The following is a 17,289-nucleotide window of genomic DNA, read 5'->3' as shown; positions in this document are numbered from 1 at the left end:
TGTTTAACTGCACTGAATCTCTGAGTGAGCTAGCGTCACTGCGTAGACAATGAGGTCACCATCCCCAACCTATCCTTTGTGCTTCCGAACTGTGTCCAAGATAGCGGACCCTGGCAGCGGCCACCCTGGTTACTGTGCTATATAATTCTGTGATGTATTCATATATCCTGCACGTGACAGGTTCTATATTGGGTATTGTAGTTGAATGTTTATCCTCCAATCACACAACCAACATTGCCTGTGTTAGTCAGACTGAGCTTGACCTGGTCAGAGGCCTGAGGCTCTTATACACCTGATTCATGCTCTCACGATCACTGCTGTAATAATTAGGATTTGAGGACAGAAAATCCATAAAATTCATTTGAAAGATACCCCTTCAGTAACACCAGGAACAGGTACAGAAAAGGCAGATAAAATAGCGGCAAAAAGAGATTACAGTAGTTTGCTTTGTCACACTGGATTAAATTAGTGGACAATATTGCACTGCATGATTTGAACTCAGATGAGATAGGGGTAGTCATGTGAGAATAAAAAGGGCACAATAAAAGGGACAGTACTGAAGAGCAGGAGGGACAAAAATGACAGATTTTCTGACAAACCACAGGTCTGGAGTTTGGATTTTAAACCCGAGCTCAGCAAGAAGATAGATCCATTTAAAAAGTTCCCATTTCCCTTCCTGCAGCCTGAACTCATGTCAACTTTAGTAAAATGGAGTGACAGCACAGCCACTTTAAACCCAGAAAAGCCCGTGATAGGTTCAGGCCCATGGGGAAGTCAGTGGAAACTTTTTAATGGATTATTTCGTTACTGACACAAAGTTCAAGTGCTGAACTTTAAGTCAGCAGCTGTAAATCATTTAAAAACATTCCAATTTCTTCACCGTAGTGAGTGAATAAATGCATTTTCTCTGAAGTCTCTGTTGAATTAAAGCCCTAGAAGCTGGGTGGATTTGGAGTTCCGTTCAATACTTAAAGTCAGCCTTTCCTAGCATCCACTAAAAACATCTGGTGCTCCGCTAAACACAACGGATGCAGGTTGCAGTATGGAAAGCATAGATTTGAAGACTATCCTAGTTAGGTCAACAGCCCCAGGCAAAACACAGCTTCCAAAAAAATTGTGTGTGGTGGCTGTGGGTAAATGAAGGTGCTGAGGTGGGGGGAGTGGGGAAAGATTGGAGGCCGGGAGGTTGGGCGGGGCGGGGGGGGGGTGCGGGGGTTGGTGGGTTAAAGGTCTGGGGGAAATCAGGAGCTTTGTGGGGAAGCTTGTTTTGGGGGGCTGGGGGTTTCCAATGACGGAGGCTCCTCAAGAAAGCATCTAGATCCAGGAGGTAAGCGGAAAGGCACTTAACTCACGAATTCACTATATGTTCAACTCGATGATGCTGCCAGGTTTCCTCCTGACTGGCCGACAGCAGTTAATGTCATTAACAGGGCTTGTAGCCTCATTATCATATCTAAAGTACCAAGCCAGCTTTTTGGAGTGGGTTGGCTACCTGCCCAGCTTCCAGCCTCAGTTAAAGCCCGAAATGGCTCCGGCAACACAGTTTTTCAACTTTAATCCCCACTCAAACAAACCCGCCCATCCTTCTAGGTTAGAACTCCCTCTGTGGGCTGGATTTTATTATACCCAAAGGCTGCTAAATACTTCTGGCATCCACACATGTAGCTAAACTTGGAACTCTGAAGATTGCTGTCAGTAATACCTTCCTCTTCCTATTGTGCTATTGCAGTCTTTACCAATGGAATCAGCATAGAAATCAATGTTATATCATGAACTTAGGCTAATTGTTCACTATCCTTGCTCTAAAAAGGGCTGAAAAAATGTATTCATACAGGAGCAACTGAGTTTTTAACTGTATAGTAGGTGATAATTATTGATGATCAACCTCTCTGGCTTTGAAAAATTAATTTAACAATTGTGGAGTCTTATTCCTTCAGAAAAATTAATGGTACAGTAATTTTTGTTTTAGTTTCCTGTTGCTCCTTTATGTGTTTCGGTTACTCTCATGTGTATGCCCTAATCATTATTTTGCCTCCTGTAAAATGATTTAAATATAAATTACATTTCCTGTTTTGCTGTTTGCAGTCCTCTGTGAGGATTCTTCGATCTGATTAGTTGACAACTTCCCTACCTCTTGTCCTGCTCACAGATGTCACAGATTCACCTGTAGAGGGTGCTACATTCAAACAGATGCCAGAAGAGAGGAGTCTCCACTGACAAGTCTATGGGGCTACTGCACGCGATGAATATAGCAAAAGCTCCATCGTCACTCTCAGCAAAAAATCTGGGGCCAAAGATTTCTTCAAAGAAAATCACAAAAAACTTTTTTCTCATTTTTTTAATAAACAAACATACCCCTTAGTAATAATAAAAAAAATCAACTGATTGTTCATGTTCTGAATAGTTACCTTCGTATCTTAAAGCCAACCCAGTTGATGTACCAGAGCTGTCAGTGGTCAGTTCAATGAAGAAATGTTGAGATTCACTGACAATGCCTTCAATGGGCAGATATTCCACTTCATAGGAGTCATAAACTGGAGGAGCGTCAATACTGTTCCCATTCCGAATTATGAGCCTGGCAAACAAAAGGTGAATTCTAGTGCTTATTGGAAAAGTTATGTCAAATTGCAGTTGACATTGTTGAGAAAGAAGGGTTAAACAGGAGCAGAAGTAAACATAACACAGCCCTTCAAATCTGCTCTTCATTCAACCCAACTTCTGTCTCAAATCCACTTTCCGGCCTGCTCCCCATATCCCTTGATTCCATGAGAGGTCAAAGATCTGTCTATCTAAGCTTTAAATATATCTAACAATGGAGCATCCACAGCCCCTGGGATAGAGAATTACCAATATTCTCAAACCTTTAGGCAAAGAAATGTCTCATCATCTCAGTACTAACTGATCAACCCCTTATCCTGAGATTATTCCCCTGTATTTTAAGCTCCTCAGCCAGGAAACAACCTCTCAAGTGTCTACTCTGTCAAGTCCCTTAAGAATCCTGAATGTTTCAGTCAGATCACCTCTCATTCTTCTAAACTCCAGTTATAGACCCATTTTGCTCAGCGTTTCTTCATGGGACAACCCTCTAACCCCAGGAAACAATCAAATGAACTTTTGTTGTATCACTTCCAAGGCAAGTATATCCTTCCTTAGAGATGGAGACCAAAACTACGCACACTACTCCAGGTAAGGTCTCACCAAAGTCATGTACTATTATACCAAGCTTCCTTATTCTTGTACTCCAATCCCTTTGCAATAAAGGCCAACATGCCACTTGCCTTCCTAACTGCCTGCTGTACATGCAAGCGAACCTTCTGTGTTCCTGAGCCTGCCCAAATACCTCTGAATATCAACATTTACAAGCTTCACGCCTTTTGAAAAATATTCTGCCTTTTCATTCTTACTACCAAAGTGAATAACCTCCCACTTCCTCACATTAGATTCCCTCTGCCACTTGCTGCCCACTCACTTAACCTGTCTATACCTCTCTGCAGCCTCTTTGTGTCCTCCTCCCAGCTGATACTCCCACTTAGCTTAGTATCATCAGCAAACTTAGCTACCTTACACGGTCTGTTTATCTAAGTCATTAACATGGATTATAAATAGCTGAGGTCTCAGCGCTGATCTTTGCAGTGGCACTCCATTAGTTACAGCTTGCCAACTTGAAAATAACCCGTTTATCCCTACTTCCTGCTTTCTGCCCAGTAACCAATCCTCTATCCTTGCTAATATATTAACCCCAACTCCATAAGCCCTTATCTTGCATAATAACCTCTTGTGTGGCACCTTATTGAACAAGTGAGCTGTGTTTTTTCGTTCTATATAAATTTATTTTATTCTTCTATGCATATAAGGGATGATATAAATTACTTTATAAGTACTTTGGTTAGGACCTCCTGGGAACTTCACAGCTGAAGCAATCTCCTTGTTGGCGCTGACATTCATTTTGAAGGCCTGTGCCTACTCAAGACCTCAAAACTCTAGCTTCTTACAGTCAGTCCATCCAGGTCCGATTTCTCTGCTACAAGGTATTTCTGAAACTCAGACTTCAGAGCTGACTAACATGCTTAGCCATTAAAAACCTTTGCATACCACTTTTATAGATACTTAACACCCTACTTATCCATTCACTTACTGAAAGCTGCTGCAGTTATTTGTGCTTAATAGGCAGAAAATTCAGCCCACAGATACTTCAGAGCAGCCAAGTTCACACAACCAAGTCTGCGCTACTCTCAAGTAAGAACAAAATAAGGAGTTATATTTACTGCAGACATTACCTGTCATCGTCTTCAGCCAAGGCAACCTTTTCAAAGTGCAGGTGCAACTTCTGTCCATCAGGAGCTTCAATCAACCAGTAGCAGGTCAGGTTGTTGCTATAGTTACCCGGAAAGTTGGGTGAGGTGATGCGGCCGACAGTTGCATTTCTAATCAACCCTCCACAGGTAGCTGCAAGAGAAAGTTTGCAGGTTTATTCAGTGCCCAATCCTCGACCGAGAGAAATGCAATAAGGAACAGCATCTAAACTGTCACTCCTTGCCTCTTTGTTTGTAACAGAATATTAACGTAACTTTACAAAGCCTGTGATAAAGGAGTGCTGAGTTGCAGGAAAAAATTCACGGCACCTTCAAAATTTCTCCGCAAGCAATTGTATTATTTTGCTATGTTTTCACAAAGTTCATAGGGTTACTATTTCTGAAAACTTTTAGATAAAGTTAAGTTCTAAGACAATGGTCAACTACATATACATGTACATACACATCCATATTCTCACATGCACACATACACACACATTATATATATATATATTACATATATATATTATATATATATATATAGGGCAAGGCAAGCACTGTTGTAGCACTTAACAGTTCTCTGCAGAAATGGGTGTGATACTGGAATTCAGGCTTGGTGAATTAAGCGGTCGATGATTCTCTGAGGCTCCATTAAATACTTATGAGATTGTGAATGCCAAAGGGCCACATTAACGTAATAAACAATTTTGTGCAGTCGTTCGCTTTTTCATCAAGGGACAGAAAGAATATTTCAACGCTAAAAAAATGGTGACTGTCCTCCATTCCATCAGCGCTGCACAGTGTAGGATTTCATTTCACGTTGCGATAACAGCTTGTTTTTTGCATTCCTTGCAAAAGGACGATTAAAGTTTGTACCTAAATCAAAGGATTTAAGCAACAAACTTAATCACTGTCTTGGAGAATGACGAGATAAGGATGGAAAATAAGTTTACATGGGATACATTTTTGAATATTGGGCTTCAGCACCCTATTATTTAGTGGTGTTATTTATTCTGAAAATTATCATTCGAATTTGAAATATTGATTAAAATTACTTTCAACGAAGAGGATTATTACAGTAAACTAAGAACAAATAGAGCACAATGAATATCATGGAGCAATGACAAAACAACAGATAAAAATGAAAGAAAATGTGGTATAACAGCAGACCACTCCTCTTATCAAACTTGTTCCACATGCCTTACCTAATAGATCCCACCATGGAAAGTGCACACAAGCCATTTAATCTGGTTATAAGGGTTTTGCAAAATTTAGCCCAACCCCCTCCCAAAAGTAAATTGAAAATACTACCAGATGTACATCCATATATTGCAAGCCCTTAACATGATATTTTTCTGATCCCAGTATGGACCATTAATGTTTAAAGGGAAATCTGAGCATCCACTGAAAGAACTACACCACAAGATTTCACGTTTTTAAACAAAAACAAACTTTATTGTTTTTATATAAAATCTTGAAGAAAGCAAGTACTGCTAAGTTAACATTGTAGTTTATAACCACGTATGCTATAAATCCAGGTTTCCTTTTACTTCCCCCACCACCACCCAACAACCCTGCAAACCCAGAGTTCCCTTAACTTACAAAATCTTGAAGGTTCATTCACCTCTTCAGGTACTAGCCCAAAGATATACCACAGCATTGCAGAATTCACTGATTTCTCCTCAGTGTTCCAATTATTTTTCCAAGGTACAAGATGTCACGCGGATCCTTTCATTAGTGATCCTTGGCTAAGTGACCCTTCACCTTTTCTGTAAGACCTCACAACTGCAGACTGCTTATCTCCAGCATGGCCCTCCCTGTTTTCTCCAAGCTAAACGCTTGTTTTCACTGTGGGGTTACTGTAGATTTCTTCCTCTAGCTGCAAACCAGGCAAATCTTCCAGCCTCCTTTCCTGCACGAATTCCAAATGAGCTGCAACCCACACAAGACCAAATCTGCAACTGCCTTCTGTAAGAAACACCTAGATAAATGAAATAAAAAAAGCCTTCTAATCCCCAAAGCCCATCTCCACGACAATGTGGCATGCTTTGGGATGTTTAAAAACAGAAATGCGAACTAGTTATGTTTTACCCTCAGCACAACTCTTTGATCCTGTGACCCACATGAATTGATTATATCTCTAATGGATATGATTGCCCTATCTCCAGACTTGCTGAATCCATCAAGAAACCCCCATGTTTCCAAACTGGTTTTAGCTTCTTTTCATCTAGGAACAACATAAATAATTCAAATCTCTTTACTGAGATAAGTACAAACCATCTGGCTTTATCAAGAGGTCCAGAAATGGGTCATCCATTGTTCAGTGTTTTCTTCTAACTCTGACCTTGTTAGATAAAGACAGGTTACCTTTTAATTGTAACTAACCTAGGCTTGTTGGATTGGCATTTACATTAAGGTTGTTTATCAGTTTATCTTAATCAAATGTTTCCAATTATCTTAGATTTAACACTTGAATTCCTAAAACTAAAAGTTACTTCTCAAATCTTATAATGCAGGAAATTTATGATTATGACAATATCTAGTTTTGTTCGTAAAAATACATGCATGCATTTATTCACCCATGCGATGAGCTGCGCTTTATCATTAATATCCATTATTATGACCACTTTCTTCCATCACCACCTCACACCTGTCTTTGCTTTCACCACTTTCTAAATATTGCGAAGACCCTCATTCGCTTTCACTGCTTCTTAAATGTTGCAAAAACCCTCATTCGTAGCCTTTATCATCTTAAGGCTAGACTTCTCTACTATTCTAGACAGCAGCTTTGCCTCAACACTCCTTAAATTGCAATTTGTACAGCATGCCTCTTCATTGTAGAGCATTTCGATACGGCTTCCTGTAAAGATGCTATTTAAATGTAATTTGTTGTTGACCTTTTATTTATACCAACAGAGAAAGTAAATCATGTTAATGTCTTATATATTATCTAATATGGCACAGTATGGTTTCTGGACTGTAATGATTGGACTTTTTTTCTAATAATCAACCACTGATTATTATGCAACAATATTTCCATAATTATGCTACAGTTGTTTAACCTTTCATTAGAAGCAACATACTTGATTGGCCAACCCACATTCCATATTCCTGAAGTTCTTCTGCAAAATAAGTTAGGGTGGTCTTAGCTCAGCTTCTGGTGTGTGTGGGCCCACAGGACAAAAATGTGCTCCCCCAACTGCTGTTGCACTGGAAATCTCTCAAAAGAGCTGGTATGTCAAATGAACATTAGTGCATTAGGGACTGTGCTGCTGGGTCGGGGATGAGTTAGAAATTACAACACAGCCCAGCCAATCTATGTGCTCCATGTGAGCAGTTGTCCTAATCGCATGCGCACGCCCTTTACTCATATTCACTTACTCCCTTTTCCTTCAACTGCCTGTCTAACCTAGACGTAAATGTCATCATGGTCTCTGCTTCAGTCACCAGCCCTGGTAGTTTGTTTCCACAAACTCCCAACCGTCTGTGTAAAAAAAAAATTCTCTTCCTCTGTGTCCTACGTTCCTTGTATTTAATCTTCCTCCTACATCCCCTCTTGCTAGACCCTTCAAGCATTGGAAATAGTGTGCTTCAATCTATTGTGCCAAATCCCTCCATAATTTTAAACAGTTCTATCCTCTGTCACCTCATCATCCTTCCTCCAATGTGGAGTTAAAAACTGCACACAGTACTCCAAGTGTGATTTGACGGAAGCTTTACATTGATTTCTTATTACATCTCAACTTTATAAATTCTGTATCTCAGTATCCTGCTTTTCCTCCAAAGTGCATTAATTATTACTTTTTCTTAATAAATCAAAATGTACCATATTAAATTCCATCTGCTCCATTTTGTTCATTCTGTTATCTTATCAATATTCCTGTGCAGCTTCCTTTGGTCCTCAGAAATATCCTTCCTATTTTAGTATTGTCCTCAAATTTGGACACCACTCTCACTAGCTATATATCCAAATCATTGATGTACACAATGAACAGAAGTGGTCCTAGAACAGGAACCTATCGTACCATCATTCACTTCCAACTATTCTGTATTTGTTGGTTTTGAGGGGAGGTTTAGGCACAATGGTATTGTCACTGGACTGGTTATTCAGGGAACTCTAAGGACCCAGGTTCAAATCCCACCACAGCAGATTGAATTCAATAAAATATCAGGAATTACAAGTCTAATGATGACCATGAAAACATTGTCAATTGTCGTAAAAACCCATCTGGTTCATTAATCCCTTTTAGGGAAGGAAATCTACCATCCTTACCTAGTCTGGCCTACATGTGACTCCAGACCCACAGCAATGTGGTTGACTCTTTAAAAATGCCCTCTAAATAAGGGCAATTGGGGATGGGCAATAATTGCTGACCTAGCCAGCGATGCCCAAATCCCATGAACAAGTAAAAAAAAAGTTCCTATAGCTCCTGCAATCTGTTTCCTCCCTTCTAAGTTTTTCATTCAATGCTGCCTCCTTGATTCCATTTCCCTCAATATTCTCCAATCTCTTGAATGGCACCTTGTCAAAGGCTTTCTGAAAGTCATGGTGTACACTGCTACCACTGCATTTTCTTCAGTCATGTTATCTGTAACCTCCTCAAAGATCCCTAATCAGCTTATGTCAAAAATAATCTCTTTCTGAAATCTGTCTTTGAATTAGCAGATATTTGGGGCAGGGTGGATAGAACCGAGAGGGGGGAATGCATTTTGCTGACTGCTTGAGCACATTCACAAGCTAATATCCTCAATATTTGCCAAAATATACCAATTAGAAAAAGATAACATAGACTCAGAGGGTGCAGACATTAAGACATTTGCAGGCAGGAATGGGGATTCACGAAATGGAGGAAGAGTTAAATGTTACTCCATTAAGATCCATAGAATTTGCTGGCTCTCCTGTCAGGATGAGCATTTTGGGATCATGTTTCTGTTTGTTAACATTCATGCTGGTGCAATCCAGGCAGAATTAGCTGAACAAGTGCAAAAGATTAGGGAACTTTAAGCAAGTTGTGTCTAAAATCACTTATGCTTGTGTTTTCTGTGATTTTTTTATGCTGGTTCAGTTCAGGATTTGCTACATATTGAGCCTCGCCCATTAAGCTGGCCATGCCCCCTGGGAACAATTGGGAAAACTCACTGGACTGGGAAGATTCTTCAAATTGCATTCATTTTCTTAGCTGTAAAGGCACTGTTTAAAAGGTTTTTCAATTTACTAAGAAACTGATCAGTGTACACCAATGAAACTATTAAATGGCTCTGTATAGTTTTTTTTTAAAGACCCTTTTAAATTATTTTTTTATTAATTTATGGGATGTGGGCTTCGCTGGCTGGGTCAGCATTTGTTGCCCATCTCTAATTGCCCTTGAGAAGGTGGTGGTGAGCTGCTTTCTTGAACCACTGCAGTCCATGTGGTGTAGGTACACCCACAGTGCTGGTGGGTGAGGGGTGGTGGGGGTGGGGGGGTTGAGTTCCAGGATTTTGACCCAGCGACAGTGAAGGAACGGCGATATATTTCCAAGTCAGGATGGTGAGTGGCTTGGAGGGGAAGTTCCAGGCGCTGGTGTTCCCATGTGTCTGCTGCTTTTGTCCTTCTAGATGGTAGTGGTTGTGGGTCTGGAAGGTGCTGTCTAAGGAACCTTGGTGAGTTTCTGAAGTGCATCTTGTGGATGGTACACACTGCTGCCACTGTTTGTCGGTGGTGGAGGGAGTGAATAATTGGGAAGGGGTGCCAATCAAGCTTCTTGAGTGTTGTTGGAGCTGCACTCATCCAGGCAAGTGGAGAGTATTCCATGACACTCCTGACTTGTGCCTTGTAGATGGTGGACAGGCTTTGGGGAGTCAGGAGGTGAGTTACTTGGTGCAGGATACCTAGCCTCTGACCTGCTCTTGTAACCACAGTATTTATATGGCTAGTCCACTTTAGTTTCTGGTCAATGGTAACCCCCGGGATGTTGATAGTGAGGGATTCAGTGATGGTAATACCACTGAATGTCAAGGGGGCGATCATTAGATTCTCCCTTGTTGGAGATGGTCATTGCCTGGCACTTGTGTGATGTGAATATTACTTGCTACTTGTCAGCCCATGCCTGGATATTGTCCAGGTCTTGCTGCATTTGGACATGGACTGCATCAGTATCTGAGGAGTTGCTAATGGTGCTGAACATTGTGCAATCATCAGTGAACATCCCCACTTCTGATCTTAAGGTGGAAGGAAGGTCATTGACGAAATAGCTGAAGATGGTTGGGTCGAGGATACTACCTGAAAAACACCTGCAGTGATGCCCTGGAACAGAGATGATTGACCTCCAACAACACAACCATCTTGCTTTGTGCTAGGTATGACTCCAACGAGCAGAGAGCTTTTCCCCCTATTCCCATTGACTCCAGTTTTACTAGGGCTCCTTGATGCCACACTCAGTCAAATGCTGCCTTGATGTCAAGGGCAGTCACTCTCCCTTCACCTCTGGAATTCAGCTCTTTTGTCCATGTTTGAACCAAGGCTGTAATGAGGTCAGGAGCTGAGTGATCCTACCGGAACCCAAAATGAGCATCAGTGAGCAGGTTATTGTTAAGCAAGTGCTGCTTGATTGTACTGTTGATGACCCCTTCCATTATTTTACTGATGATCGAGAGTAGACTAATGAGGCGGTAATTGGCTGGGTTGGATTTGTCCTGCTTCTTGTGTACAAGACATACCTGGGCAATTATCCACATTGCCGGGTAGATGTCAGTGTTCTAGCTGTACTGAAACAACTTGGCTGAGGGCGCAGCAATTTCTTGGAGGGCAAGTCTTTAGTACTATTGTCAGAATATTGTCAGAGCCCATAGCCTTTGCAGTATCCAGTGCCTTCGGCTGTTTCTTGATATCACATGGAGTGAATCAAATTGGCTGAAGACTGGCATCTGTGATGCTGAGATGGATCATCTGCTCGGCACTTCTGGCTGAAGATTGTTGCAAATGCATCAGCCTTATCTTTTACTTCTCAGATAGAGGACTTGACACCATTACTAAAATTCTTAGTTTTGGTGGGAAACCTATTTTCAGCTGCATTAATAAAACTGCACCACGTTACCACTCTTAAATACATCAAGAAATACTTTTTAATGGCAAGAAGATAAAAAGAAATAATTACATTCTAACATGCTCACGGTAGATTTTAAGTTTCTGATTAGGCAAATAAATTTTAGTGGAAATTTGTAGCCCAACTTAACCTATGCAGGTTCAAGCACATTTTGGGTGCAATTTCCCAACTCTACCCAAAGCGGAAACCCTACCTCCTCAGCTGAGGTCTGAACCAAACAAAAGCAGAAAATTGCTTGAGTGGTCGGGTTGGAATGTTGAAGCTTTTGCCTTCTCGGGCTGCAACTGAAATGAGATCACAGCCACTCAACACGACATTAACTGCTGTGAATTTAGTTGACGAGAGCAATTGAGGCAGGGACCTTGGTTGGAAGTTTATTAAATATGTTTCAAGGCACAAGTGGGAAACACATACTTGCCTTGGCACTAAGTGATGGTTACAGTAGGCTCCTGTCATGAGGTATAGCGAGATGAAAATGTGTAAAATAATAACGAGAAATTAATTTGAGGGAGATTATCTGTAAACATGACCAAACAGCTTTTTATATTCTGAAGGCAAACTTTAGGTGAATTCGCTAGGTGCAGTTGGTTGCTGCAATGGAATATTTTATAATTGTGTTGCCCAGCAGACAGTCCTGGAGCAGATGCCTTCCCATTGATTCCGGCAGGCTTAGTGTTGCTGCATGCTACTGAATGAAGGCCACACAATTCCTTGAGGGAGGAGTTCACAACAGATGACTCCCTTACATTGTCCGGTGGCCATGCATACCAACAAGGTTGGCAGCAGAACCCATGACACACACAAGAATACAAGAAGTAGGAGCACATTGCTCATTCAGCCTTCTCCGCTATTCTATACATGACTGATCTTGGGCTTCAGCTCCAGTTTCCTGCCTGCTCCCCATGTCTCCGAGAGACAAACAAAACCTGTTCAACCCAGCCTTAAATATATTCAGTGATGGAGCATCCGCAACCCCCTGGGGTAGAGCTTTCCCAAGATTCACAACCCTCTGAGTGATGTGATTTCTCCTCACCTCAGTCCTAAACGATTAACCATTATCCTGAGACTGTGCCCCCATATTTTGGATTCCCCAACCAGCGGAAACCACCTCTCCATGTCTACCCTATCGAGTATCTTCAGAACGTTGTTTATTTTAATGAGATCGCCTCTATCACCATTATTCTAAACTCCAGAGAATATAGACCCAATTTACTTAGCCTCCCATCACAGGAGGACCCTCTCATTCCAGGGAACAATTTGGTGTACATTTGCTATACTGTCTCCGACGCGAGTATGTCCTTTCATAAATGTGGAGACCAAAACTGCACACAGTGTTTTAGAGGTCTCACCAAAGCCCTTGACAAGTGTAGCAAGACTTCTTTATTCCTGTACTCAAATCTTGCAATAAAGACCAACACGCCATTTGCCTTCCTAATTGCTTGCTGTACCTGCATAACTTTGTGTTCCTTGTATGCGCACAACGTGACTGTTATGTTTTAACAATGGGTCACTTTGCTCATGAACCGGTTGCACAATTGACAGCAAGTCGATTACTATATATTGCAGACACAAAGACCAATATGAAATGAAGCACATAGTATTTTATTTACGCAAGCACCAGAGCACTAACACGACGTGTGTTTCTCCAGCCAGACCCTACTCTAGACTAACATTAACCTGGTAGTCCGGGCTACACAGCTATTGGGTCTTATGGTCATGTGGTTAATCTGCTCACAGTCTCTTAAAGATGTATTACACCTCAGATTACCAGAGTGACCAAAACCAGTGTTACCTGAGGTCTTTGACTTTGTGAAATATTTGGATGGATACATGGAGCCTCGGCGTCAACTGTAAAGTTTGAATAATTTTTCCTAACAATTTGCACTTATCTTAAGTTGCCAATTGCTGACAATCAGAATTTGATATATTAGGGATTTATCCATCCATGAGGCAACACTGCTGAACACAAACTTTTACACCCACAACATACAAACAGTAGAAACACCAAAATAAAAAAATATGCAATCAAAAAGGACTGAGTTCTATGGACTTTGACAAATGGATTATCAGAGGTTAGGGGCCTCATATGACCCACAGGCAGCAGATCCAATTGAGCGCTGGAGTAATGGAGGGGTGGGGGGAGGTAACTACTTAGACTGGGAGCAGGTTAAAGAGACAATTAGATACATTTTTGGTGATGCAAGGGACTGAGGGATGGAGGAAGATCAGGGAGATGAAGTTGACATCAAACAGGAAGGGCAAATTTGTTGGGTCTAATGACTTTCGCCTGTTTCTAATTTGCTTTGTTGCACTTTTATGTTCACCATTGGAGCACCTGAGGTCATGGGACATACATCCACCCCAGCTAAACATGAAATTCTCCACCATTAGAGGCTATAAAGGTAATTTTCCAGTAAGATGTTAAATACATGTGTGGGCACCATGTTATACAGGGACAAATAGCAGTGACCTCAAACTGATCTGAACCTGACTAGATCTGAAACTTTGGAAAGAACCTGAAAATGGTCATGTTAGAGGCCCACTTGTTTACTTTTTCAACACTCATACACATGGAAGCAGAAGCATGCAATTCTTCAATGCATACACCTAAAGCAATAAACGTATCATTTGATTGAAACACGGTGCTATGTTACAGTTGGATAAAGGTCAGTGTTCATGCCACTGGCAAATATTGATTTTGGCTCTCTAAAACAACAAAGATTTTGTAACTCTACAGATTTGTACAGACTTTCTACAGATATTGAAAAAAAATGGGTATTTTCAATGCCTCTGCTAAAGAAAAAAGGGAGAAAAGGGAACATCCCTCAAGTCAGAATCAGGACAAAGCAGCCCAGTTGATTGGCACCCCGTCCACAAACATTCACTCCCCCCGCCACTGATACACACTGGCAGAAGTGTGTACCCACAGCAAGAGTTCACCAAGGCTCCTTAGGTAGCACCTTCCAAACCCATGACTACTGCTGCCTAAAAAGGACAAGGGCAGCAGACATGTGGGAACACCCCCATCTGGAAGTTCCCCACCAAGTCACTCACTACCCCGACTTGAAAACATATCTTCGTTCCTTCACTATCGCTGGGTCAAAATTCTGGAACTCTCCCCTCTATCCGCACCGTGGGTATACCTACACCACATGGACTGCAGCAGTTCAAGGAGGTGGCTCACCACCACCTTCTCAAGGGCAACTAGGGATGGTCAAAAATTGCTGGCTTAGCCAGCGACGCCCACGTCCCATGAATGAATTAAAAAAAAAACAACTGAACATAATGTTATACTCTTTTAAAGCTGGTTTTATGTTGTGTTAGAAGGAGCACCAGCTCTTGATACTCAGGTACCACACAACCAGCAATAACCCACAAGTAAAGTTGTCGGAGGCTTTCTAAAGGCCTGCAGTTGGCTGATCCCATTTTTACTGGACCTCCCGGCAAGTTTACCTCAGGGTTTCAGCTGGTACTGTGACATTCCCACAGAGCCATTGGCCCTAACATGGGTCTTGCACGACACAAAAGCAGCTAACAATTCAGACTCTCAGAACAAGCTGGACCATGGCAAATAGTCCGATTCCCTGTCCTGGTTTTGATATTTTCGGTTTGCTTCCAAGTTTAAACTTGAGACTTCAAAGGTCACAGCCAGAGATCAAACCACTGCGGCAAACTTGTCCAAATATTAACATTGCGTACACACAAACACAAATAACACCACGGAGCCAGAAAAGACATTTAAAAAAATACGTAGGCATCTATTAATAAAATACTAATTAGAAATAAAAAGCTAGAGGAAATCTTTTAGACTTTACTGAATCCATAGGGAAAGCCTTCAAGTTGATTTTTCAATGTGCTGAGGTCAGTTTTAGTTTAAAAACATCACATTGATTTTTTTCTCTCTGGGAGTGGAGCAATGATTCATTAAATTTTAATCTGTGCTGCTATTTCATTGATTATGTTACACCATTTTACATGGAGTCACTGACCTGCAGCCTGTGAGTTAGGTGATCTCAGACTGAAGAGGTCACTGCAGCTCTGGGTTGGGGAGAGAAAATTTGGAGGAAAATGAAGTCTCTGGATCGCTACCCAGCGGAACTGTGCATTGGTGAGAACTTTGGCTGAAATTCCTACGACACATCTGTGCCATCACCAAGAGCGTCTATTCCCACCTTTGTACCATCGCCTGCCTTGACCTTGCCTCAGCTCATCTGCTGCTGAAACCCTCATCCATGTCATTGTTCCTCTAGATTTGACTATTTCCATGCACTCCTGGCATTCTCCAACGTTCTGCCAACTACAAACTTGAAGTCACTCAAATCTCTGCTGCCCATGTCTTAACTTAAATCAAGTCAAGTTCCACCCATCTCTCCAGTATTTGCTGGTCTGTATTGGCTTCCAGCTAAGCAGAATCTTGATTTTAAAATTCTCATCCTTGTTTTCAAACCCTTCCATGACCTTGCTCCTGCCTATCTCTGTAACCTCCTGATATACAACACTCTATGATGACTGTGCTCCTCCTATTCTGGCCATCCCCGATTTTAACCACTTCACCAATAGTGGCTGTGCCTTCAGCTGCCTAGACTCTACCTCTAAGAATTCCCTCCCAACATCCCTTGGCTTCTAATTCCTCACTTTTCTTCCTTAAGGCAATTGTGAATTTCAAAGGAGCAGCATTTTTTTGTTTTGAAAAGGCAGTTAGCGTGCTCACAAAAAACCCTAACAAATTTCAAACTCAAACTAGTTTTGGAAACTGCCTTAAGGGAAATAGTATTAAAATTATTCTTCATCTATGATTAATAGTAACTTTACTGCTTGTAAACATCCATAAGGACGTTTATGAGCAGTAATTCATCATAAATGTGTAGGTAAAACACACTGAGACTGTTATTGTGATAGTGTTACTTAATTAAATTTTTTTTAAAAAGGATGAGTTTTTTCTTGTGCTCATCAAGGTGACAAATTACGAAGCTGGGAATGAATCCCTTACCCAGGGGAAAATCTGAATTTTAACTTTAATTAATCAAAATGTGCATCTTTTGCTGTATCCGACCACACCTCCCAGTTATCCTGCTAAAGGGGGCTAGGGAAATGGGACTGTACGAAGCCAGAATTAAATGGCATCAGCAATAGCAGGACTCTGCAGCTTCCAATGGTATAAAACCCATCAAGAGCAAAGTGCCTGTTCATTTTGGCTTTGAATAAAATAACATGTAAAGCCCATTCTACAGACACTACAGAAAAATCAAATTCAACTTATTCTATTTGACAGAATATTGGTGCCATCACATCCAACTTCAGAGAGCGCATATCAATAATGTATTGAAGTAATGATCTGAATTTGTTGCCAGTTAGTCCGTTCTATTACCACTAGTGATTATGTTCAAACTGTGTCACATTAGTATTAGTTTTAGAGATCTATTTATGGTCGAGTGTTTCATATATGATTTAGAGTTTTATATATACGTATATGTGTATGCTAAGTGAATTTTTTCATGTTTTGCCTTCAGTAATTGCATAATATACTCTTGGTTTAGAAATAGCATGGTCCATTAGACTGTGAACCACACCCTATTGTGGCGCAATAATACGTTTTAACTTGAACTTCAGAACAGCACCTCATACTGCATCAGTTGTGAATGATTCCACTTTCAAACATGATTATAGCCTCCCTGGGCGATACTGCTAATCTACGGCAAATTGTGGGTTGTTGTCCTGTGGGCCACAGTTACATCGATCAGGTTAGGGTATTGTTAGAATTGAAAGATTAGTTCGAACTGGGTTTAGACACACATGCCAGAGAAGACAGGACAGACTGCTTATTCACTGCAGGAGTAATTTTTAGGATCTTTGAAACCCAGACAGTGGAGGGAATTAAGCTTTTAATAGATCAACAATCAGGAGAAATGAAG

General features: G+C 41.1%; 1 protein-coding gene across 1 annotated transcript in view; it reads right to left on the bottom strand.

The window, feature by feature from the left end:
• Nucleotides 1-17,289, bottom strand: part of sez6b (seizure related 6 homolog b) — a 488,962-nt gene that overhangs the window by 140,138 nt on the left and 331,535 nt on the right. Inside the window, exons 6-7 of the mRNA XM_041196728.1 lie at nt 4,278-4,446; nt 2,409-2,575 (exon numbers count right to left, since the gene is read on the bottom strand). Of these exons, the coding sequence (XP_041052662.1) occupies nt 2,409-2,575; nt 4,278-4,446 (336 nt within the window). The remainder of the gene's footprint in view (nt 1-2,408; nt 2,576-4,277; nt 4,447-17,289) is intronic.

Source organism: Carcharodon carcharias, chromosome 10, assembly GCF_017639515.1.
Source record: "Carcharodon carcharias isolate sCarCar2 chromosome 10, sCarCar2.pri, whole genome shotgun sequence".
NCBI lineage: Eukaryota > Metazoa > Chordata > Chondrichthyes > Lamniformes > Lamnidae > Carcharodon > Carcharodon carcharias.
This window is presented reverse-complemented; position numbering and strand designations above follow the sequence as displayed.